Source organism: Cydia splendana, chromosome 15 (assembly GCF_910591565.1).
Source record: "Cydia splendana chromosome 15, ilCydSple1.2, whole genome shotgun sequence".
Classification (NCBI taxonomy): Eukaryota; Metazoa; Arthropoda; class Insecta; order Lepidoptera; family Tortricidae; genus Cydia; species Cydia splendana.
This window is the reverse complement of record NC_085974.1, coordinates 4,745,935-4,772,111: the sequence shown is the minus strand read 5'-3', so window position 1 is coordinate 4,772,111 and position 26,177 is coordinate 4,745,935. Positions and strand designations below refer to the sequence as shown.

The following is a 26,177-nucleotide window of genomic DNA, read 5'->3' as shown; positions in this document are numbered from 1 at the left end:
CTCGTGTGATTTGACAAATTAATGTCAATAATAGTAATACATGTAAGTATATCTGTCAATAATATTTTGAAAATGCATTTAGGTACAGATAAGCGTTTTATTCCAGTTAAAAAAATTGCAATAATTCACATACATCTCCATAAAAGCTCGTAGAGTTATTTAAGTAACTTATTCCTATTTCAATTTACATAATAAGCGTGATCGCGTGCCATATTTGGATCCTTGCAATAGTCTCTTCGCAATTTTTATTTAAATTAGCCAATTTGGTTCTGCAGCTTTAATTTTCCCACGTCTACCTCTAATTTAAGTGTGTCCATGATACCCAACGAATTCCTTATCTCTTTTCAGTTCAATCATGTGGTTTTAAAGTAAAAAATATGAACAACTAAATGGCAGCGTGGGATATCACTGAAGGTAAGAAAAATAGAAAACGCAACTGATTCAATATTCGGTTAGGTATGGTATGCGTACATTACATGCCCATATTCGTAAGGTTGTAGTTATGAATCATGACCGTTTTTTAGGGTTCCGTACCCAAAGGGTAAAACGGGACCCTATTACCAAAGAGAATAAAGTCTATAGAGACAGATTGTCCAAGTAAATTATGTAGCCACTGTAAATTTACTGCCATCTTTCGACAGAACATAAAACTGTTAGAACGCCATTTGACTTTGATCCTTATTCTTTCACTGATATGTGTTAACTTATTAAATATTAATATTCACGCCATCTACTCGACTATAGGCCAAAGGTATATAGTTCCATGTTTTCAAGCGATGGCGCCACAACCTTCAGCCTATGCTCGAGTAGATGGCGGTTATATTAATATTTAAAAAGTTAACACATATCAGTTAAAGAATAAGGATCAAAGTCAAATGGCGTTCAAACAGATTTAATCTTCTGTCGAAAGATGGCAGTAAATGAACTGTAGCTACATAATTTACCATGACAGTAACTCTCTACTTCAAATCCTCTTTGCTATTACTAAGACTTCGCTGTCCGTCCGTCCGTCCGTCCGTCCGTCTGTCTGTCACCAGGCTGTATCTCACGAACCGTGATAGCTAGACAGTTGAAATTTTCACAGATGATGTATTTCTGTTGCCGCTATAACAACAAATACTAAAAACAGAATAAAATAAATATTTAAATGGGGCTCCCATACAACAAACGTGATTTTTGACCAAAGTTAAGCAACGTCGGGAGTGGTCAGTACTTGGATGGGCGACCGCTTTTTTTTGCTTTTTTTTTTGTTTTTTTTTTTTTTTTTGCATTATGGTACGGAACCCTTCGTGCGCGAGTCCGACTCGCACTTGCCCGGTTTTCATGATATTCATTAATTTCCATAAAAATGTTGTTTCATAATTTGAATACACGATTTGCGATAGTTACCACGTCCTATTGGATAAAAAGTAGGACTTCTATCCCATAGTTATAACTTATATAATAAAACATACTTAGGAATGATTATAAGCAGTCGATAACTCGCGCGGAAGTGATTTCTTGCGAAAAATATGGGATTATCCTTGTAAGTACTTGTACAAATCCTCCTAAGTATATCACACTTTTCGAGAGCCTATGGCCTATAGTCTGTCGTTCCCGAGTTATCATCTTCCTCTTCCCAGCGTTATCGCGGCAATTGCCGCTGCTCGGGGTCCGCCCGGTAACCTAAACCCAAGAATTGACACAGGCTCTATAAATTTTTACGAAAGTGACATTTAATCTTCCAACCGGCAACCCAGAGGAAAAACTAGGTCTCATTGCCCTCATCGGGATTAATCCGCTTTCCTCACGATGAGTCTTGATTTTTTAATTGTATGTGTATAGTAATATAGTATAGGTACATAAAAAAACGTTCTATTGAATCTAAAGTTACCTCTAGTAATTTGAATTATTCTTTATTATTATTCATCAATTTATACACATGCATGTCCCACAAAAAACCGGCGATGTGCTCAACCGACTATTGAACGTGCGCCCCAATAAAAGCGTAATAGCCGGATTCGTCATATTTTTATTGTGCACACAATCGTCACGAAACCCCCGCGACTCTCAGTCGCCAGCTGACTTGCGTAGAATCCAGTAAACTTTACTTCCTCTAGTAATGCATGCTTTTACTTAGAACAAGTAGGGTTTAACGGTATAATCATGCAACGTCCGTATGCTCGCCGATATTTGCGTCCGAATAACATGCACGAGGCTTCCTATGGCGGTAATGTGTCTGTTGTTAATTAAGTGAAAAACAATTGTTTTAGTAGATATTGAGTGAGTGATTTAATCGTCCAAAAATACCTACTGAGGCGAATGTCTCGGGAGTCGGGATCCACCTGCACCACCTCGATGGTGTTATTCAAAATGATCGCGTGACATCGTCACTTGACAAATACTACCCTTCACTTTCTAATGAATAATGTGAGAGACGGGTAAATCGGACGATGGCTCATAGCGTGATATATAATATACATATAGAGTCAATTGTAAGGACCCTGTAGCCGCCGGTGATAATACACTCGCGCCCTAAAAAATCTTATATGTGCCCCTAAAAGGAACTTAAGGATATTCCTAGAAAGTAAAAATTATCGTCATTTTATGATTTCTAGATTTCGAATATGTGGTGACGAAAAAAGATCCACCGCGCGTTTGCTTCGGCACCGGACTGGCCCGAGAAGTCCTCCCCACCCAAGGCCCATGTATGAGTACTTTCATGAGGCGTATGACGCAGATAGGAAGTCCTAAATTAGGCCCTGGGAGTTATAACGGCGGTCACGATGCGCTCTACGATGTAACTCATAGGGTACCTACTTTGACAATAATTACTTGTATACCGTGTAATCGGTGTAATTGTATAAGTACGCATACTGCATAGCATAGAGGTAACGTAGATATACTTGCATACAGAAGTCAAAGCTTGCGAAAGGGTTTAGTATTGGTCTTTTCTTTATCAAACTTGTGGGTTGTGGGTATAATCGACAATAAAAAATAAACATAAATAAATAAAAGATAAACTAAATCCACTATTTCTGAAACTTTCCTCTTATTCGTTTTCAATTGTTGTCGGCTTATTGGTTTATTTATTGGCTTTCCAAGAAACACTTTGTTTTAGTTTTACAGCAAATACGGCCTCGGACCGAGAGGTCCACGATTTCCAATGAGGCACGAGTACCAGCCACCTCCACGGGAGCCTCCGCCTAAGAAACCTTTTCCTCAGAACTGTGCGCCATTCAACCAAACCGGACAGAGAAAGGGAATCTTCAAAGCTAATCCCTATCCCTCGTCAGTATTTTGATCTAATAAGGATCCTCTTGTAAAATACTGAACATCAAAGCAGAGTCTCAATACTTCTTTAATTTTGCAGACCTTGTGATTACTGTCCGGAATTTAAGAAGAGACAGATAAAATTTGCATATAGTTTTTCTGGGAAGAAAGTTTTACGCTGCCCTGTTATGGTAAGAAACCTACTCAAAAATATGTCTTGTCTTGTTTCTATCTCAAAATAAAAGCTGATCCATAGGGGTAAGTTTCTCTACCCTTGCTAATTTAGTTATAGGTACTAATTAAACTTGTTCTGTGCGAGGAAATGATTTTTCACATCACCTATTCGGAAAAAGGCTTTTTCTTCCCCGCTAGGAGGGATCAAAGTGGCACTTTTCCTCCCTGCTAGGAGGGATCAAAGTGGTACTTTTCTGTTCTAGGACACTGTTTTTGTTATTTTTTGCATAATTTTTTTAGCTTGAATAATATTTTGAAACATAAATAAATAAATATTATAGGATAATTTTACACAAATTGACTAAGCCCCACGGTAAGCTCAAGAAGGCTTGTATTGTGGGTCCACCACATAATAATTGTGTCAACACTAAGTTTTTTTTATTTTCGTCATAGTTGATGTGAAAAGCAGTATGTGTCACACGGTATCAAAATTATTTCGTCTTGGGCGTTAACACTTGAATCCCTCATTACGCTCAGGATTCAATGTACGCCCTTGACGGAAATATATCATTTTGATCCCTTATAACACAAACTACTATTGATTTTTGTATTTCAGATCAAATGTGTACCCTATAACTTGGATGCTTGCGGATATTGTGGATGCTCGTGTTCTGCACAAGGGGACTATTGGCAGTTTGAGAATCGAATCTTTCTCTGCAGAGAACATTATGAAAAGTTGTTCAAACATTGTCTATCCAAATTCCAAGGCGCGAAGTTAGCTGATTTTAAGGTGAGTTATACCTACTACATTTTATTTTTATTTTTTTAGTTCCTAAGTTTTTCCCAGGGTTTGATTTCCTGTACTTATATGAAAACGTTGCTAGCCATACCATATATTATATATCTCTCATAAAGCTGGATATGAGGATCTAACAAGTTATATCTGTATCGCTCTGGCAACGAACGGTACAAAATAGTATGTTGAACTGATAAACCTTTTAAAGATTCTAATTATTCTATTCCATATCTTCCATCGAACCTACTTTTTTGCAGTCTGTACGGGATTGTTTCTTTGCCCACGCACACAACAGCTGCCAAGCAGCGTTAAAAATAATGACAAATGAAGAAATACAGAAAAAGCTGAGAAAAGAAGCCTACCTCGATCTTTACTTTCCGCAGCGCCGTTTCTGCGAGGGTGCCAACGGCTGACACGACTTATTGCATATACTATTATAGTTATTTTATATGGATATTTCTTTCATAATTATTATGTATCTGTATATATTTCTAAATGTATTAGTTTTATAGCCGGTCAAACAAATTTGTCAGTAGACACGAAAGGCACGAAATTCATATTTTTTATGGGATGATAACTCTTCGCGCCTAATTTTTTTATATTTGTTGATCTTTTGTACTGACGGAAATGGCTTGACAGAGTATATAAATATTTTTTAGAATTGTTTTAAGAAATATTGATTTGTTTAAAAGCATTTATATGGCAACATTCAAAGTAAAGCTATTGATATGGCAACATTTTTATCATCAATCATCTGACTTTGTTCCAAAGTGGATTATTTATTATTTATTTTGAAAACGAATCAATATTTTGGGTGTATCGAGTCAACTTGTAAGCTACGATGAAATTGGACTCAAATAACAAGCTGATCCGAGGTGAAAGCGGGTCAGACTCGCCTGAGGACGTCGTGGATCCGCGGCAAAATGCAGAAGACATCATTGATGAAATACTTGCCGAGTTTACGGAGTCGCGGTCCCCTGACGCCGCACGCCACGGTAACGGGATCCCGGATAGCCTGTTTAGCATGATCCAGCCGCCGCATACGCGAACACCTGCAAATTCGTTCTCCGAGCCCGCTACACTGGACGACATCGACCCTGCATCGGATCTCGGCACATCGATACGAAATAAATGTGCGGAACTCGAAGAGATACTACAGAGCTTGAAGTCGCGATTGAACCACGTAGTCTTGGACGAAAACATCGTGTTAAGCCCCGACGCTAATTCCATGGAGGCGCAACTTGAGCATGATTTGGACACAGACTGCCAAGAAGACCTTTCATTGCAAGAATTCCTGGAATTGCTGCATTCCCAGAACGAAATCAATCCCACTGGCGTACAATGATCATGTACTCGAACCTGACAGTGTTTTAAGGTTGAAAATCATTGTGTAAATCTGGTATAAAAATATTATATTTAAATTGAAGGAAATTATGATAACAAAATGTCAGGCCTAATATTTAAACTATTATTTTTAAATATACACTAAGTGAGCTAATTAATAAAACAATACTATATATAAATCAACTTCTTTATTCATATCATAACAAAATAAACTTTACCTCATTTGAAAAAAAGTAACATGGCCATATCAATAGAACTAAATCATTTCAGCATACAAATCATTTATTTCAGGTTTGATAGACAGTTCTGTGTCATCAGGAACAGTATCATTCTCATACAGTTGACTGTCTTCGTGATTATTCTCCGCATCATATGTACTTGTGGGATTTTCCTCTTTAAAAATCAAACACAAGTTCATTTCATTGATTTTGTTGATAACATCAATATTGTTGCGAGATATAAGTGCACTTCTAAATGTAAGCAACCAAGTGTTGTATGGAGATGGATCAACTTTAACACATTCATGTCTGAAGAAGGCCATGGCAGCTAATGCTTTGGAATAGTTTCCATCCAAATTACAATAGACAAGGCTTTCTATAGCATCTGTCATGTCAGCAGCAAGATCATATAATGTTTTGCCGTTATTTGCAAGTGTTTGGTAATCATCAATGGGATCTATAGTTCCAATTCGTACTGAACCTTTATTGTTCAGTACAGGTAGTTGGACTTTAGGCATGTCTAAGTCACCATTTGATTGGTCTTGATTACCAGATTGGTCCAGCATGGTAGCATCATTTCTTCCTTGGGCCTTAGTTTTTCTTTTTGGTTTTTCTTCTACCTTTTTCAATTGTAACAACTGTTTCAGTTTATTTATTGGATCCCTAGATCTTTCCTCAATCAATGGGGGTGTTCTGAACAACATCATAATGTCATCTCTAGGCTCCGGTAGAGGCTTGCCTGGATTCATTGCTCTGTATGCAATACAGTCCAGAACATACTGAATGGTGGGACTGACCGTTTCTGCAATGGGAAATGCTTCAGTATCATCAAAGGTGTCATCATAGGCTGAAGTTAAATCCATGGCTTGAATGAGATCTTTGAAAGCATTCACTTGCTCATTGGAACAGGCAAATTTCTTAAATTTTGTTTGAGGAAATGCCATATTTTTAATGTCTTCTTTAAAGCAAATTCCTGCCAGGGATAAACAAAGAAAGTCTTCTATTGGATCTATCACTGGCATTAAAGCAAACATCTTAGGAGCATTTCCATTGTTGAATACTCTTCTTACAAGCCCAACTAAATTTAACTCATGCAGGCTCTCTGCCAGGCATCTTATTGCATACTGAGCTTTTTTGTCTGATATCCTTCCAAATATATATTGCATGCCATCTCCATTAAGATTTTCCCATTGAATATTATCAGCATGAGTAAACCCATAAACAGATAAGGACTTCTCGCCAGGTTCATAGAGCATAGATTGATCAAATTCAGATAATGGAATTATTTGCTGGCCATAATAGTAGCCTTTTACAATATCTACAGCTTCTACTGTGCTGTAGTTTTCTGTGTTTACCAAAACTTTGTTTCTCATTACCCCTTCAGTAGTGCTAGAAGTAGATGTGACAGGATTTCTGATGGATTTCTTCCAAGGCTTTACCACAGGTTCGTCTTTCGTTCTGATAAATGCAGAGATTGGAATTTTAATGTTAGGGCCAATACTCAATTCTACATTCCAATGCCATGCAGAACTGGTAGCTTTCTTTTTATGAAAGAGCAAATATCTCATGGCATAATCAAATGTAGCTGTAGCACCTTTGGTCTCTTGTACAAAATGGCGTGCCAAGTCAATGTCATCCCCTTTATGACTTTCATCAGTAAGATCAAGACCAATGACATCAACTTCAAAATTCTCCTCTTTGAATCCGTTTACAACCTGCAGAAACAAAAGAATTTGAGAATATAGTTGCAAGATTTTGGAATTAGAGTCTGTTCGGACTTAATTTGGAGAGAGAAGACTCATGGAATACATAAGAACCAATACATTCTATGACTCTTTTTCATATCAATAGCAAACACTTCACTGGCCCAATATTACAGGGTTCTATGTTTCACTTTTATTGAATTGTAATTTGAACATTGTGAGTGACATTAAGTTGAATTTCAACTATCTTGAAAATGTAACATAGAACCCTGTAATATTGAGCCAGCGACTTGCCAACTGCAAGATGGACCAAGAAGTTTCAAGTTTTTATCCATTCTTTCAATACTGTTTTTGCAATTAGTACACTCTGTGTCAACTGTGTACATCTGCGGTCGGCAACCAGCGGCCCGCGAGCCTCCCTGGCTATTTTGTATGTAATACTGACAAATGACAATGTCTGATAAAGTCATAAATATTAACAAAGTGCGGCCCGCGTCCACTTCGTTAACTGCTATGTGGCCCTCCTATTCACCTCCACTCTCCTGCCAATACCTATGCCTTTGGTCCTTATAGTGGCAAGAGTGGAAATAGTTGTTCAAGTTCATCACTTTTAGTGCCAAGTGCCCCATTTCCAATACAAAATGAACCCTATCAGATTCTTGGCACTGAAAGTGTTAACTGAAAGAATTTTTTTGATCTGAAAACAGTGATAACTCAAATAAAAAAAGTTATGTATGCTACTTGAAGGTATAATTAAAATAATTGAATACAAATGACTCACCATTTCAACCTGGTCATCATTAATTTTGGCAGGCGACTGGAAGTTAGTCATCAGAATAATCTTCTTGTTCAGAATATTTGTTCGTTCCATTTCGTCCTTGAACTGATCTGCAGCCACAATCAGGGCATCAAACCAGTCACCTCTGCTCTTAGATGGCTGAAATAATTGTCATAAGAAATAAATATTGCAGAAAAAAGGCAAAACACTGTACAAACATTGCAAAGACACACTATCTATGGATTAGGCTTGAGTCGGTCCTGAACTAAGAACTCTTAAGAATGAAATCCCATCAAGGACCGAAAGGAACTAAATCTTTTTGCGCGCTCTTAATCGGTCTTTAGGTCCTTTAGTTCAGTGGGATTCGAGAGCGCTTGACTGAGTGAAACGTAAAATAGACGGAACGAAACGGTTGTCAATGTCGCTGGCACGAGTGTGAACGAGATGAAAGAACGACGTGACACTCCTAAGCCCGTAAAATATGAAGGAAAATCGAATATATTTCGACATATTTCACATTTTTAAATTATGTTAAGGTGTTTTAATGTTTAATACCGACACATCGTATCGTACAAGTTGAATTGTATTCAGTTACCAAAGATTGGAAAGAAACCAATGAAAAATCGACTCCTATTCATTCCCGGCTCTCAACGACCGAACTGAACTAAAGGAACTAAAAGACCGAACTAGTTCGTTTGACCGATTGACCGAGAGCGGAGCGCTCTCTGTAGTGACCGAGCAGGCACAAGCCTACTATGGATATATTCAATTTAACATCAATTCTTACCTCCTCTGGAAGATCTCTTATCATTTGCCATGTAGGGGTTTGCAGTGGGGATAGAACATTAATTTGCCTGAAAGCTCCCTCAAGTTCCTCAGCCATTTTGTTGTTGGTTTTGGACCCCAATAACGTGACACCCACAAAGTTCTTAGCCTGGGTCATTATCTTGCGTTCTATGATACGAGCAGCGCATTCTTTGGCTTTCAGAAAGAAACTGCAGTTTTCTTCTGCCGACTCATTTTTTTCTCCCACTTTCGATACATTCCTTCCTACGTCTAGGATAATGATAGTACCTTGATCTACCTTCGGCGCCATTGGAACTACAAAAAATAAATTAAGGAAATTAATAAATTCTAATGTTCACGCAATTTGCGCCATGGATGTTAAAATCTTACTCTTGCCGGAAATTCCTTGTAAACTTACTTTTACTACTCCAACGTAGTACAAATTTCCACTAAAACACTACGCTTTTTTGTATTTAAGAACCGACAGTCCCGACTGTTTTGTTTGCTGTCAGTTCAGTCATCAACAAAACAGGGAAACAAGTTGCGACTCGTTCGTTTTGCGCAATGTTGTGCCAAGTTGTGCTTTAGCGGACGTATGATGGTTGCAGTTAACAACGTAATTGTGAGACAATGATGGTGTCCTGTTTCATTCAATTACGTTATGTTAAAAAGTGATGTAAGAGTAGGAGCTATTCCATAGCGGTAATAGCTGCGTCCATCATACGCCCTCATCTTGTTTGAGCCATACACAAAACCGCTGACAACATAGACAAAGACAGTCTTCATTGTACCTGACAGCTGTCACATTCGTTTTGTGATACTTTTGAATTTTGATTATAATCTGTGGTCCTTCTCCTCCTTTCGCTAAAGCAAAATCGCCAAAATCCGAAAATTTGAGATTATGTACGACGGCAGTATTTGCGGAAATTGTTTAACTTGTGTATTTATTTAGTATAGTTTAGTATATTGTGTTAGACTTCAAGTGAACATGAATTCAATTAAATTCCACTTTTTGCGTAGGCGTAGCTGCGAAATGTTATACACAAAAATAATTTAAGCGTTCATAATTAACTCGAGAGTGGGTTTTATCTGATAAGAATGGTCTTGAAATAAATTATGCCGCTTACAATTGTAAACAAAAGTAAAATGATTGCTGAAATCATGAAATTTTCGTTTCACCATAGAGCGTTTTACTGCTATGTTGGGATGAGTATATGGATCTGTTTCTTAATAACGGGTGAGTAATTTGAATACACAAATATTTATCATCTCCTTAGATAAATATAATCTTAATAAAGATATATACAACTAATTACTACAGCTTTATTAAAGAAACTGTTATTTTTTATACTCTTACTGACTTTGAAAGGCTTCAGTAAATTCATAAATTCATGTTTTCTAGTAATGTACAAATACATATCAGTTGGAGAAGATGCAACAGTGATCAAGAAGATTGTGCAGAATGAATACATATCCAAAAGTGATATCAAGTATAGGAAGATATATCTACGCTCATGTAATCCGCCCGACAGTATTGTGAGGGGTGCTGAAGGTGATTAGTTTTCTTATTTTCTAACCCCCTTATTCATAAAACTTTACAGGCTTTAAATTATGTTTATCCCTTTTTAACAAATACATAAGTCAAAATGACAGATAAAGACATACAATTCCTAGCTAATTCAGGCCAGTAACATTATGAATAACGCCATAAGTATTTAAAATTAGTGTCCAAGTGATAAATCAAACAAAATTCTGCTGGATAAGAAATTTGATAGTAGTATCAATTGTTTTCTTTTCATGTACCTATCAATATTGTTGAGATTTAATTAATCATTGGCATACCTGGGATAACTCGGGGCAAGTTCTAGGGATTTGATATTGATAAAAAAGTTGTCGATATAATTAAATTAATACATGTGCTCATTGAACATTCTCGATTACAATAAAAAGGTTCGTTGTCATATCTAATATCGAGCCTCTTATGATAATGTATGCAGATGTCATTTCAATCAAAATGACAATTTACTGTCAGTACCATTCATATCTTAGAGTAAGAAAGTTTAGCAGTTTAACACATTCGACACCGCATACCCGACTCTCGGGCACTCGTAAACTTTACTCAGATGCCGGCATACCCGCTAGTCGGGCAAGAGCTATAAACCTACACGCGACGCCGAAGTGCCCGACAGGCGGGCAAGCATTGCATCTTCACTACCTCAGGGCTGCCACTGCCACTAACAGAAAAAATTGTAAGTCTTCTGATTATTATGTGGTCGAAAAGTTGGTACAGTTGATTATTATATTTTATTACTTCACTTTGTATTTTTATTTACTTTACCTAATGCAATTACAAAATAAAAATTCTTATTAGTTGGTTACGTGAAATTGCATACACGGGTATGTATCAATAGGAGTTAGAATTAGGAGAAGAACAAAACGGGGAGCCTAAACAGATGAGACAGCAGATTTAATTTTATCCACGTACTTATACGAAAGTTACTTGGCAAAGCCCTGAGCGTCCGCCGCTTGCCCGACTAGCGGGTTCGCGGCGTGCGGCATTGAGTTGCACGTCGTTGCCCGACTAGCGAGTACTGTCGGTTTCTGGGGTATTGTTTGAAATTTTGCCTGGTTGCGAAAGTGTTAAAGTGGATATTTTCAAAGAGAATTAAATCACTATGTTTTGATATTTTCATCTAGACGGCAATCATTAATACTGACGAATATGGAAAAAAATATTGATTATATATTAAAAAACTATTTTAAAATATACATATAAATACCTACACGTTTTAATTTGTTTATTTTTTATTTAAAAATGAGGAGAAAATAAGTAATATTTATTTATGATGAATAACATTTACATGTGGACAGTAACATCGATATTTTTTTTTGTCAATAAAATATTTTGCTACGTCACTTTCGTATAGATGCCCCGAGTTATCCCAGGTATGATCATTGGTGTATAAACTTATATCATTTGCTGCCCACTGACCAAATATTTTTATTAATCTTTTATATTTAAGGATGTGAAATTATCCATTTTAATCAATTCTGCTGCTAATTATGGTTTTTCACATTGTGACATTCTATAATGGTGTTCCAGCTGTGGTGGACAGTGATACCTGGCTTCTACAAGGAGTGTTAGTTGTTACAAGACATGGTGACCGGGGACCCCTTACACATTTGCATGGGGGAGACAAACTGCCCTGTGACACTCCACCACCGTCAACATTGTTAAAGAGGTAAGTTAAAAAAAGAAAAAGAAAATAATAATAGATACCTAACTGTGTATTTATTGTAACAGTATTACAATGACTATGAAGTTTGTAAATACATGAGCCTCTTACATTGACAGATTACAAATAGCACTATTTGTTATTTTGTGGTTCAACATCTACAAAATATGAGTAATGTAATGAATTACAGTATTGAACATAATTATTTTTACTGACAGAGTATCAGACATAATTATAGGCAACCTACACCTGATTTGTCTCTTTTTCCTTACCTGTAAGTCTAGGTGCGAAATTGTTTTGTTTTTTAATTCAATTCAATATTTTTATTTCGAATACAATAATCCATACTTTATAAAAACACCTCACGCGGGGATAAAAACACCTGACGCAATGAATGCGCAACCTAATCGTGCGTTTGTTTCGGATGGTGTACTTTCGTTTGGGCCAAATACCTTTCGCCAAATTTCACTTCCCAACAAACTTATCGCAATAGTTTCATTTTCCAAAGGAACCTTTAGCAAAGTTACACTTCGCATATAATTTATTTGGTCAAATTATCATTTGGCATGATTTTACTTTGTCAAATGTTATCCTAATAACAAAACTTTGTTATACTTTGTTATACTTAAAATGTTATCCTAATAACATTTGACAAAGTAAAATCATGCCAAATGATAATTTGACCAAACCAAAAAACTTATTTAGCAAACGTTTTTTTATTGGCTAATATTATATTCCAAAAAGATGTTTGGTCAAATTGTCACTCGCTAATTTGGCAAATAGGCATCTCTATTTAAATCCGCACCCGGTTCGGACCCTGACCCGGTTCGGACCCGGACCCGACGGACCTAGACTCGGACCCGGAGCTGGCCCTGGACCTGGATCCGGGCACTTATCTGGACCTGGACCTTCACTTGGACCTGGACCCGGACCTTGACCCGGAAAACCTCACTATGATACCTAAACCATAAAATGTACTGTATAAAGTATAATGATGTCAAACTTAATAGCCCGTTCAAACCGTGTACGGGACACCGCACTGCACGTGCCGTTAAGTGGGTTAGGTTAGGTTTGAACTGCGATCCTCACAGAACTGAACAAAAATAGGTTAGGTTAGGTTAGAACTGCGAGCCTTACAGAAACGAAATGCTACTAGAAAAGTGGGTGGTTTTACCTCCTTTTCTACATAGTGCACCAACTATGTACAATAATCTTTCACCGGCCCCCATAGAAGTTGTTTTTTTTTTTCTTAGACATTATAATGTTTATGGTTCAACAAATCACATCCGTTTGCGGAAAACATAACCAAAATGTTAAAAAAAACCAAGGTCGGGATTAAGTATTTCAAACGAAAGCAAAAATAAAAATACTGCAAGCCCTCTATTGGTATGTTAATGCCAATGTTGTATGCCATGCAATATTTTGCGACATGTAAGTTATGCTTAACGATACATTTGACTAAATAATACTTGGTAAAATGAAACTTGTCCAAGTAATTATTTGCTAAACAATAACTTGCCAAAAAAGACTATTGCTAACAAAAAAATTGCGATAAGTTGTTTTGCCAAACGTTTTTTTGGGAAATGATAATTTGGGAAACATAGTTTGGGATGTGATACTTTGGGAAACGTTTTTGGCCCATTCGTTAGTAAACCGTTTCGGATGAGGTATGTATTTGTGTATATTGCTGCTTAGTGCAGAAATTATATCGTGACGACGTCCTCGACTTTATGTAGGATATATTTGTAGGTACGAAGAATGGGTGTCGAACACGAGCTCGGGGGGGCGCGCTTGGTGGGTGGCGGGGCCGGGCCCGTTCCACAACTTCCCCGCGCTGCCCCCGCGCGCCGCCGCCGGCGCCGCCACGCGCTGCGCGCTCGGCCAGCTAACGCCGCGCGGCCTGCTGCAGATGCTCACCGTGGGTATGTCTTACCACGTTTCTGTCTCCATTAGCCGGGTCCACACAAAGCGAGCATACGCGCGAGGCAATTTCCTCGCGCACAAAACGGCCAGTAGACGTGCCTCGGCCGAGGCAGCGCGCGCGAAGCACGTCTATTTAAGACGGTTAATAACACCTTGGTCTCCTGTGACGACACACGACAGACGACATGTACCGCTTGCAGCGTCACCTTGTATGACTTGTAGTCTTGTATATTACAGCAATATTACATTTTTACAGTATTAGGCCATATCTGACAAACCTTGCTACGCACGATTGCTATTAATTTAGCTTTAAATAACGGCAAATCCTTTGTCTATTGTTAAGTAAAACGGCGCGTGCTACTACCTGCATCGATCACTTTAACCGGTTATTGAATTACAACTACTATGGTAATTGCAATAAGATTCAAAATGAACAAATGGAAAACAAATTTGCCACTTCTGGTCCAGCTAGAAATCGATCAACTATACTTCAGAGTGTTAACAAAAAAACTTAGATCACTTAAGCTGTTGATATAAAAGAAACAGATAAATATACAGATATTTCAAAATAATGGCTACAACAATAAATCTAGTAGATTTCCATATGCTTTCAAAAGGTATTTCTTATGGAATGTGTGTTGCTTTAATTTTACTAAAATTTGTACGTTTATATTTCATCTTATTTTCAGGCAATATTCTGAAAGAGGCTTATGGAGTAAAACTTGGGCTAGATAATTCAGATCCGACGGGAAAACGAGACACAGGTTAGTCAAACGTTAATTTATATTAAATTTTGTTTCTTAGACATACCAAGTACTCTTAAAAATGTAACTAGTCAAGACGAGTAGTATAGCAAACCAATTTGATAGCATAAAAACGCTAAATTCAAAATTTGTATGGGAGATCCACCCTTTCCACATGAATTTTTGGGCGACTTTTTCTAGTGACAAAATTGGCTTTCTATGTCTGGCCACGTTCAAAGATTTGTTTTAGAAAACCCAAACTCTTATCTTACACTTTTATAACTTTTTTTTACAGTACATTTATTTTTAATTGATTCCAGGAGAAGTAATAATGTACAGCACGCGATACCGCCGAACGTTCCAGTCCCTAGCGGGGCTCGCCTGGGGCTTAGCGGGCGCTAATGCAGGCGCTCGGCTCGCTAGAGCGAGAGAGAGCCATAGCGTCGTCTTCTGCTTCCGCGAGTGTGCGTGTGCTGCTCACCACGCGTTGAACAAGTCAGTACCTTAGCTCATTGCAATAAGGTGTATAGTCGTACTGCGCGCTTCAATCTAGCAGGCTTAGCAGCTCGGCTCGCTAGAACGCGAGAGCTATAGCGTCGCCTTCTGCTTCCGCGAGTGTGCGTGCGCCGCGCACCGTGCTCTTAACAAGTTAGTATGGACTTTAGTAGAATTTAGCTCGTTGCAATAAGGTGTATGATCGTACAGCATGCTCCAGTCTTGTAGGACTCGCGGGGTTTAGCGGGCGCTAGGCTCGCTAGAGCGAGAGAGTCATAACATCGCCTTCTGCTGTGAGTGTGCTTGTGCTGCTCACCACGCTCTTAACAAGTTACCAGTAGACTTAATGTCCTTGATATAAGGTGTATAATCATACCTACAGCAGGTTTGGTCTGGGGTTTAGCAGACGCCAATGCCGGCGCTCGGCTTTCTAGAGCGAGAGAGTCATAGCGTTGCCTTCTGCTTCCAATTAACAAGTCAGAATAGTAGACTTTAGCTAGTTGTAATAAGGTGTATAATCTCTTGTTCTCGCTAAACCAACGAATTTGATTTTGGATGTATGCTTTTTTTCTAGATTTTATCGCTACTGTTAGTCATTATATCCATGTACCACGATGTTTATCGTTGTAATATTGTTGATAAAACCGAAAACACCAATCTTCACCCACATACATACATACAGACATATTGCATTCTTCCAGAAAAATCAGCATCCAAGCAAAACACCGGCTGGACAACCACCCAGCGCTAAAAGAGCTGGTCACCAAGCTCTCCACCGTTCTCTTCGAGTCGCAGGAACACCCCGAACCCGACATGGTCCGCGACGGAGTCCTGGCTCACATGTGCCATGACTCGCCGCTGCCGTGTGTGAGGAGACCTGAGAAACAGAAGATTAGCTTGAAGAGAAATAGGAGGCTTCGAGAGGATACCGTGCCGGGGAAAAAGTTGCTACAATATAAGGTAAATGTGGATAATAGAAAATCTGAAAGAGATATATTAACCATAGAAATAACGGGAAACAGTGGTGAAGATACTTCTATCAAAAAACATGAGAAAGAGAAGCTAAGCTTGAAGAAACATAGAACGTTTCACGAGGATACTGTTCTTGAAAAAAATATACTAGAACATAAAGAGGTTACCATCATAAATAGCAGAAATCCTAAGGAACAAATACCAAACGTACAAATACAGCAAGATACCCCTGAGCGCGAGTCTCCTAATAAGGATAGTAATAGTTCAGAAAAACATAAACTAACTGTAAAAGGACATAATGAAAGGAATAATATGAGAAAAGCAGAAAACGAGAAAGAATTGGAAAATCACAAAGACACTGTGCCTAAAAGGAATTTATTAGACATAGATATAGACACTCTTAACATGGAATTGGATTACATTAACAACCAGTTAGACTTCAATAACGAGATAGGGAGGAAAGCTAGAGATATCATCGGTAAATATTACGATACTAAAGATAAGCAGAAAGCTCCTTTAGATTTCGATGCTCAAATGGAAAGAGAGAAGCTATTATACTATCAGCAGAGATATATGGATAATGCGGATGCATATGATGATGTTGTCATAGTTAAAAAGAATTTAGACGCAGACTTTAATTTTCCAAATGACGCTCGCATGGATACAGATTTTGATGAGGAATATAAGGAACCAACACCAGAAATAACAGAGGAATTTTGTATAAGAAAGGACCATATAACGTCTTTATTCGCATATTTAGAATGGAGTTATAGACAAGAAATCAAAAATATACATAATAGAAAACGAGGCTTGCTTTTAGCGTACGGATTAATGCACAATATAGTGCAAAATATGATTAGAATGATCTCAGAGAATAAACCTAAAATAGTAATCTATTCCGGACATGACAAAACACTGCAACCATTGATTTTAGCACTTGGTTTAACAAATTATCAACACTACAACGTACACTATGCTTCTAGAATGATCTTCGAGGTTTACAGAAAAAAAGATTTACGCGACGAATTTAAATTTACTAAAAGGAAAGCAGTAGCACAAGATTTTTACTTCAGGGTTGTTTACAATGGGGAAGATGTTACAAATAAATTAAGTTTCTGTAAAACTAAGCAGAGTATAGTGATGAAAGTAGTGGACCCTATAGACGATATGAAAACGTATAATACTTATTTGTGTCCTATAGAAAACGTTGTTAGGTTTATACATGATGATTATTTTGCTATTTTTAACGTGACCAACTTTAAGGATGCTTGTGCTACCTATGGGAATCTCAAACATGTTTAGGTAAAAACAAATTTGTTCAGAGAAGGGTTCTGATCATTCATGTGCATAAGGACCTTTCCAACAGAAAAGCCACGAATAACGTATGTATGTATGTGATTGCAAGTAACATGTGCTCTCTTATAAAAAAAGCCGTAGGCCTCTAAAAAATTGTTAATTCTTCTTATTATGGCGCTAAAAGTAACATACTGGCATGAATGGACATATGTGACTGTACGGAAATATGTTTATTTGTACTTCATTTGAACGGTTTCTACTTGTCGAATGGACGAAGAGTGTTCCAATTTCTATGGATGTGTTTAAAATTGCATAAAAGTAAAATAGGCGTCTCTCTTTCTTCTATCGAGAGACCATGAAATAAGCATCTTTGATTAAGAATATGTTTTTTTTAATATATTAATAATGATGTAAAGGCAGCTAAGCATTATTTTTTGTCAAAAGTGTTCAGTAAATAACAGTATTCCTTTTTTCCCGCATCTTTGATTAAGAATATGTTTTTTTTAATATACTAATAATGATTTAAAGGAAGCTAAGCATAATTTTTTGTCAAAAGTGTTCAGTAAATAGCAGTATTCCTTTTTTCCCGATAGGAATTCGTAATTTATGTCATTTTATATTCTTTAAATTATAATGTATACAATTAATATAATTTATTTATTGCTAAATATTCCAGAGATAGTTTATTACTTGTGACTCGGATCTCAATTATTTAAGTTAACGCCGTACTTAACTATACATATCTACTAATAATGAATACATTATTGCGTTGTAATTGTCTCAGAGGCTATAATAAATAGTAACTTTATTCTTAGTTAATCCTACTGGGGTAAAACGAGATCTTACTAAATGTGATTGAACTATTTACATATCATTCCTTTCCTTGCCCGTTAGTATGAGAGTAGAATTAGACTAGTATCTACAATAATATATCTACATAGAGTTAGACCAAGATAAGTCTGCAACGATTTGATAGCACACGCAGTGCAAGTGTTTTTTTAAACTTCTATGAAATTATGACGTATAAATAACATTTGCACTGCGTATGCTATGCAAATCGTTGCAGACTTTTCTTGGTCTAACTCTTCGTATGTACTTCGATAGACGGATTTACAGCAGTTTTTAAATATCTTTGTTTGTTTTATATTTTGGTAGCTTTGACATTTTACAATACAGAAAGAAAACTTGTCGTAAAATGCAATTTACCTACTGTGAACTGGATATCGTTTCTTTGAATTAGTATTTAACTAATATGACTTACATATCATATGTAGTGACATGTTGTTTTTAAATTGAAATCTAAGACTGCACTCTATGTAAATACCAATATGTTTTAACTATGCATAATAATGTTAAGATGTATAGTTAGTTTTTTTAGCATTAGAAAAAGACTACGCGATCTTGACGTGTCTTTTAATTGAAAAACGCGTGTCTTTTAATTGAAAAACGCTTTTTAAAAATCAGTAACTATTACTTATGAAAGCAAAAGAATGTAATAATCGTATATGATTCATAATTGTTCAATATTAGCCGTGACTTATTTTTCAAAAGGGTTTTCAATAAAAAAAACGCGTCAATATTGTGTACCTTTTTTCTAATGCAAATAAAATGAACTATTAGAATTTTTAATTTTAGTTACTAATTTACAATTGAAATCATACATTCCATTTGTTTATACAACTGTAATAAATTATTAATATTATATTTTATGATGCATTGTAAAGGGCTATAACTAAAAACCTTAAGCATATTAAATAATCTTGAAAGTTACCGCCGAGGTTTTGACCAGTTTTAGTTCATAATGTCGGAAAATTTCAAATACGAGACCAACGTAATAGGCATGTTGACAATTTTTTAGAACTGTATTCATTTTATAGATAGACACGTAATTATTACAAAAAAAAAAAAATTCAAATTTTTATTTATTCATTTTAAACACTAAATAGAGCTTAATTAGTTTAGTGTTTAAAGTTTGAGCCTAAACGCTCCAAGCTGTCACGTGACGTCACAAACAGATAAATAAACAAACTGCTGCCAAAATGTCAGTCCTAGCGTAGATCAAAAGCTGTAGTATTTAATTTATCTCTCTTTCTAAAAGATAAGTATTACGTAAATATATAAGCTAAAATAATGAATAACAAGTTTTACATGTCTTATGCAGTGCCTATGAGTAAAAGAACAATAATCAAGACCCTAGAGTATAAAACAAATATTTGTTACATGATACTTACGTTGCAGTTAGGAATTTTGACTTGAATGATATTGTTAATTGCGCACTATATGTATACATATTACGTTCAGCGATGATAAAAACATTTCGAAAATGAATCACAACAACTGATTTCACATAAAAACACTTACAGTTACAATTTAAGATGATACAACTAAAATTTTGAATGTAAATATAGCGGGCGCAGATATAACTTTTTAATTTTTTTTTTGTTTCCGACAGCCAACGTGGCAATGATAGTTCCATTCAGCCAAATTATTAAAAAGATTTTGGTGAAATATTGTATTATATAACATTTTATTTATTTAATAACAAATAAATATATACTTTATGTCATGTAATAATATTTTTTGTACGTAATAAATGTCTATTGTCGAAATAAAAAATACATACAGTTTTTGAACATCCAAACTCTTTGGTCGTGTCGTATGGATTACGGTCAGGTTTGACGACTTGTCTGTGGTGTTTCTCATGTCATGACGTCACGCGCTCCGATTGGCGTTTACAGTCACGTGATACTGGGCATTATTTTAAATACTTTTGATTATTTATAATTAATTTATTACGCATATTTACTCTTGCAAAATATGATTTTCAGCATTCTAATATTCCCTGCTATGGTAAAAACATAACATGTTATATATTCGCGATTCATGTCAACATGCCTATTCTACCTACTTAAAGGCCAGACCACACCGGCTGCGTGTGTGTAAACATGCACGTGTTATTGGAGCTAAATTGTTGGAGCCGTGCACGCATAAGTCACGCAAGCGGTGTGCCGGCTCCCATAAGGATCTGTATATTACAAGCAGGCGCGGATCCAGCCCTCAAAAAAGGTTGTGGGCATAGCCACTCCAAAATCGGCCAAGTGCGAGTCGGGGGTACCTGATGATTCTCTGACTAATAAATTCGCAGAGGGATCGCAAGTGATTTATTTCAGTCTATACACACTGATAGATAACTACGCTAAAAAAACTCCCTCGGCTGTAAATTAAAAGCTGACATTAAGCTAGAAATAATTGCCCCTGTTAGTAAATAGGTAATCTATATTCTTGCAAATAATTAGGGCTCTCTGTATTCAGCTGGGGTACCTAACCTAATGATTCCCCGAACAATTTTTAGCAGATTGTCGATTCGCCGTTTCGCCGAAAATCGTTTCGCAGAGTCAATTATTCGTAGATGTAAGTTATGGTCGACTAACTTTTGGTAGACTCTTGATTCACATATCATTCAGTTCGTTTCTGTGTAAATTAGCAGACCAAATTATTAGAAGAATTTTATTTGATAGAGTACTCTTTTCATCAAGCAACCTTTAGTCGAGTAACGTTTTATAACTTTTTTGGAAGTTTTTGTCAAGTGCCACTCGATCACACTACATATAGGTATAAGTACTGTGGACACTGCCGGTATTTAAAGAACTAAGTACTAACGATGGACTACCATCGTGAACTTTAAATAATGCATTTTCTTATATTACTAACAATTAGTTATTCACCAAATCACCAAATTTATAAATGTACGCGGAGATTTTTTTTATTAGGCTCTGAAAAAATGTTATGCCAATAATTAAATTTTTATCCTCGTAAATAAATGTTTTTTGTGAATTCGGTAAATGATACAAGTGTGTAAATAATCACAAAATAAGCTTCAAGGTTTCATTGTTGTTTTCTACAGTTTTCGCATTGCGCCAGATGTTTAGTTGATAACTAAATAGTATGGTTAATAAAAAGGGGGTAAAGTAGTACCTATGGACACCCTGACTAACGAAAAATCGAGCTTTATTCGCCTAAGGCACTTGTCCCACCGCCGACGATGAGCGATAAGCGAGTAGAACGATAAACTAGAAACGAGTGGGCGAGCGGCGAGAAGCGAGTGTTAGCTCCAATAGTTTTGTCGCTCGGCTATAGGCGAGTGTTCGAGTGCGACGGGCTATTACTCGCGTCACTCGCTCGGGCGGTGCAGCGTAGGCGAACAGTCGAACACGCAGACTGATTGGTCTCGCAGCTTGAGTTCTAACTACGAAGCGAGTATCGCCGAGCGGGTACCGCTGAGCTAGTTTTATCTTATCGCGGCGACAAACTAGTAGAGCGAGTGTTCTCGCCGGCAGTGTGAACAGCCAGCGATGAACTATTAATATATGTGTCTCTTTTACTAACACAGAATCCTAATCTTTTGTTCGTTTCTTGGACGAGAAAATCGCCGATAGTTAATCGCTTACTCGCTCTTGGTGGGACAAGTGCCTAAAGCTTTGCGTACTAAACGATGATTCCGAGGTCTTTGTAGACCCTGGAGACAATATAATTGCTGAAAAGTTTTACCAAAAATATTGTCTATAGGTACAAACCAGCAGGGTTAATATCATACAAGTCCATAGGTGCAAACAGTAGTCGTACCTATGGGCAAAAATATCGATTTGAACCTTTATTTTATATCTCTGGTTCCTATTTAGCTAACGTGATAAAACTAGTCTGCAATTATAGACTATTTAATAATTTAATTACACAAACGGGTCTACCGCGATATAATTTCATTGTTTTTACCTTTAATTCCGACGTTTCAGCTGAGTTGCACCAGCTGTGGTCACGGAAAGACTGACGTCCCACGTGACGTGCACAGCTGGTGCAACTCAGCTGAAACGTCGGAATTAAAGGTAAAAACAATGAAATTATATCGCGGTAGACCCGTTTGTGTAATTAAATATGTGTACAAAACGCGAGAGTTTAAAGTGTTATATTTAATAATTGTTCAAAAGAAATAAAGAAGTTTTTGGCATTGTCAATAGTTTATGATTTATGAACAAAATAAGGCCAAAATCTGGAAAATGTCCACATGTGGATGGAGCTTGGATGGAGCACTTGCCCCTACACTTAAGTAGTCGGAATTTTACCAAAAATGGCATGCGATTTTTTGTAAGGTCTATGGAGGCCTTTCCATACCCATTAGACCTGCGCTCTAAAACTCCTATGACAGTCAATTAAATTAAAAGCTGGAATTATTTTAAGAAACTGTACAAAAATTTCAGAATGGTTAAATTTAAGACTCCATAAGTTAACAATTTAAAAAATGCTGTTTATTCTGTATCACTAATAATAATTTGAGTTGTCAGCTGATATAAAATAAGCTGCTACGTAGGTACTTATGACAGCTAGGAGTTCTATTTAACTAAGTACCTAGGTACCGTGTTTCGGCCAATAGTTAATTTACTCGGGCAATTTTGACGTTCACCAAAACGATCATTCTACGAAAAGTAAATCTGTGTATCGATCAACTGACTACTCTGCGTATACCTAATGAAATTCTGCTAAATGTTCCTCTGCCAAAGCGTCTGCGAAACATAAATCGGTGTAATTCTACTCGGGGAATCAATAGGGCACCCTATCAGGGTTGTGGGCATGCCCACAGTGCCCACAACGGTGGATCCGCGCCTGATTACAAGTTACAACGCACACGCATCGTTTGTGCAAAGGCCCTAAAAGATAGACACTTCTTATGTTCCTAAAAGTAATTTAACCCTTTTTCAGGCCGCTGATGATTAATTTCAAGAGTCAGTATAGCGAAAATACAATGTAATTTGAACCCTAAGTCTTAGAACTAAGGTTGAAATCCTATTGACAGTCTACTAGGGATGAAAGAGGGTTGAAATTATTAAAATAACTATTGTGTCATGCCTATTTTATTTAAGTCCATCGATTGAAATGTTCTGTTACTATTTATATGGTATAGTTGTTAAATTATTTTTAAATGTTACCACATTTTTTTCTTAAGACTGCAGCTATAACTTATTGTTTTAATTTGTGATATTTCGAATCTCTGAATAACTGTATTTTTTACAGAGATCTGTTTCTAATATTAATAATCGTACTAATGACTGAACTACATAATATTTGTTTTCAAGAAAAATGTTATTCGATTTGTAATCTATGTATTTTAGGGGCTACCCCACGCCAATGACCTTCGATCTAAATCCCTTAGTTTTCTAATGTTTTTTTGTTGCTTATTATATTAACAGCAACGGCTTTAAGCAATATAGTATCCCATATTTACTTCAAAGTTCATTGTTTTCGAGATATTTGGCATCAAAGTTGAACAATTTTAGGCTAAAAAACTGGTATTCTGGCCATAATTTTTATGTTAATTAGTTTAAAATTAAAACCCTGGACACGTTTTTCGAGACGTCAAAGACGAACCCAAATATGTAGATTTCGTACATGTAAGATCCTTCACTGCAAACTAGATACGAAAAAAGTGTTTTTTTTTAAACAATGTTTAAAAAATTCTTAAAAAAATAACTATTCATTTTTTTTCAAAATCCGGTGGACAAAACCGGAGATAAAAGATTGAAAAAAACCGATAACCGTTTGCCTTATATATTCTATCTGTAGTGCAAAAAAAGTAGATACGATTCAAAACTTGTCAAAAATCGATGAAAACCTCGGGTAGCCCCATAAGCAATGAAAACAAGTGCATTTTATGTAGAACAGCCATATGTGACATTGACCATTTCAACTTGTACTTTGTGACGTGAGAATACGGTAAACAATTGTTTTCGAATGTATCATACCGTTGTATACGGGCCATCCCACTAGCCTTTTTAGCGTCGGTGTCCAGTCAGCACTATGGAAAATGGCGTCACTGCACAGTTGCGCCAACGTTGCGTCGACTAACAGCCATAGTGTAAGGCCTGTGTGGACGCTCGAAGCGGAGCGTGCAGCGTGGCGTCGGGCTCACAAGTGATTTGAGCAGCGTGCACTAAGGCCGCTCCTATACGTTTGCATTTTTTATTTTTTAACATGCACGCCTCACGCCCCTCCCCGCTGCACGCTCAACTCGAGCGTCCACTCAGGCCTTAAACATAGAGTTGACTAGACTCCGACGCTCGGGAGACGCTAGTGTGGGGTGGCTCTTAATGTTGCTAAGCGTAGTTTATAACGTAGCCGTGCGCCGCAGTGGGGTGTCACCGTAATGGTATGTTCCTAATCCAACCCACCACATTTTTACACGACCAAAAAAGGGGTGTAATTTTTTTCACATTCTCCGACCCCTGGATATTTTTCGTCTTTTGTCTGTAGCACAATTTTCCACACAAATCTATCAATGAGACCAGCGGGCCTATTATGGTTGCCTTCTACTATCGCTCGGTGTCAAAAAGTGAGTTCAATTTTGTCGTTAAGGCTCGGTGGGTTCAGGTTCCTCTCTCACTCACTGAGCGTCAGCGTGAGCGAGATGGCTTTGCAAAATTTGTACAAAAAGTATTCGATGAGTTCGATTAAAAATAAAATTACGCACTTTTAGATTTAGACCTATGTTCGTGATTTATTCTATCGAGCGAAAGTCAAGAAATTAGGTTTCTAATCGATGAAGTTACTACTGTAGTAACTTCATCGAATAGAAACCTAATTTCTTTAATACATTTAAATTTAATTAGCAATTTTGTGGCCTTTCTCTAGTAGATAAAGGCCGCAAGATTGCTAATAAAATTTTTGGCAACCGTATTGTGATCTAAAAAAGCGCTACGATTTTTCGAAAACTGCTGGCTGAACCAACTGGTGCAACCATCATAGGCCCGTTAGGAATCAATTAGTTGAAACATAGCCGTACTCTAATTAAAGTTGGTCAAGCAGATCTTGTCAGTAGAAAAAGGCGGCAAATTTGAAAAATGTAGGCGCGAAGGGATATCGTCTAATAGAAAATTTGAATTTCTCGCCTTTTTCTACTGACAAGATTTGCTTGACCATCTATAAGTTAGCACCAAACATGTACAACAAAACGTAGAATAGAAACGATGTCACTGTTAACTGAATTGATTAAACTTGAAAATAAAATAATTGCCATTACAAGTATACTTACTGTTTCTATTTACCTTGGTTCCATTGTTTGTATATCAATAATATTAGTACACTGAAAATGTTTTATCACTTTATTTTCATATATATTTTTAGGGTTCCGTAGCTCAAAAGGAAAAAACGGAACCCTTATAGGATTACTTACTCGTGCGTCCGTCTGGCTGTCTGTCTGTCACAGCCCATTTTCTACAAAAGTACTGGACCAATTAAGTTGAAATTTGGTAATCGTATGTAAATTCGTGATCCAAAGACGTACATCTTACGTAAACAAATGAATTTAAAACATGGAGGCCACTTTTGGGGGGTAATAGAGAAAATTAAAAAATAATGTTGTTTAAACTACAACTACTGTATATCGTGTTATATATCAAATGAAAGAGTAATTTCT

The 26,177-nt window shown here is 36.8% G+C and overlaps 4 protein-coding genes and 1 long non-coding RNA gene across 7 annotated transcripts; 4 read left to right on the top strand and 1 right to left on the bottom strand.

Moving 5' to 3' along the window:
- Positions 1-261: 261 nt before the first annotated feature.
- LOC134797481 (uncharacterized) lies at positions 262-4,691 on the top strand. Of its 2 annotated transcripts, none has more exons than XM_063769718.1 (6): positions 262-414; positions 2,598-2,791; positions 3,101-3,270; positions 3,353-3,443; positions 4,043-4,216; positions 4,480-4,691. In XM_063769718.1, the coding sequence occupies exons 1-6, from the start codon at positions 390-392 to the stop codon at positions 4,633-4,635; spliced, it is 810 nt and encodes a 269-aa protein (XP_063625788.1). In that variant the 5' UTR covers positions 262-389; the 3' UTR covers positions 4,636-4,691. The 2 variants fall into 2 exon arrangements, with proteins under 2 accessions (XP_063625788.1, XP_063625787.1); XM_063769717.1 differs by lacking the exon at positions 262-414 and adding an exon at positions 2,127-2,209.
- A 228-nt stretch (positions 4,692-4,919) lies between these two features.
- On the top strand, positions 4,920-5,745 carry LOC134797482 (uncharacterized). The gene has a single exon (XM_063769719.1). It carries the CDS (start codon positions 5,064-5,066, stop codon positions 5,565-5,567), a length of 504 nt encoding a protein of 167 aa, XP_063625789.1. The 5' UTR covers positions 4,920-5,063; the 3' UTR covers positions 5,568-5,745.
- On the bottom strand, positions 5,740-9,439 carry LOC134797479 (X-ray repair cross-complementing protein 5-like). Of its 2 annotated transcripts, none has more exons than XM_063769715.1 (3): positions 9,041-9,439; positions 8,269-8,415; positions 5,740-7,499 (listed from the first exon to the last, which is right to left on the bottom strand). In XM_063769715.1, the coding sequence occupies exons 1-3, from the start codon at positions 9,359-9,361 to the stop codon at positions 5,823-5,825; spliced, it is 2,145 nt and encodes a 714-aa protein (XP_063625785.1). In that variant the 5' UTR covers positions 9,362-9,439; the 3' UTR covers positions 5,740-5,822. The 2 variants fall into 2 exon arrangements, with proteins under 2 accessions (XP_063625785.1, XP_063625786.1); XM_063769716.1 differs by having other exon boundaries at positions 8,269-8,424; positions 9,053-9,439.
- A 487-nt stretch (positions 9,440-9,926) lies between these two features.
- On the top strand, positions 9,927-18,643 carry LOC134797478 (uncharacterized). Its single transcript, XM_063769714.1, has 7 exons — positions 9,927-10,288; positions 10,454-10,603; positions 12,155-12,293; positions 14,037-14,209; positions 14,900-14,974; positions 15,274-15,448; positions 16,150-18,643. The coding sequence occupies exons 1-7, from the start codon at positions 10,168-10,170 to the stop codon at positions 17,720-17,722; spliced, it is 2,406 nt and encodes an 801-aa protein (XP_063625784.1). The 5' UTR covers positions 9,927-10,167; the 3' UTR covers positions 17,723-18,643.
- Positions 18,644-23,380: 4,737 nt separating this feature from the next.
- LOC134797241 (uncharacterized) lies at positions 23,381-25,786 on the top strand. Its single transcript, XR_010145057.1, has 2 exons — positions 23,381-25,554; positions 25,689-25,786. It is a non-coding gene; the product is annotated as an uncharacterized LOC134797241 (long non-coding RNA).
- Positions 25,787-26,177: the final 391 nt, after the last annotated feature.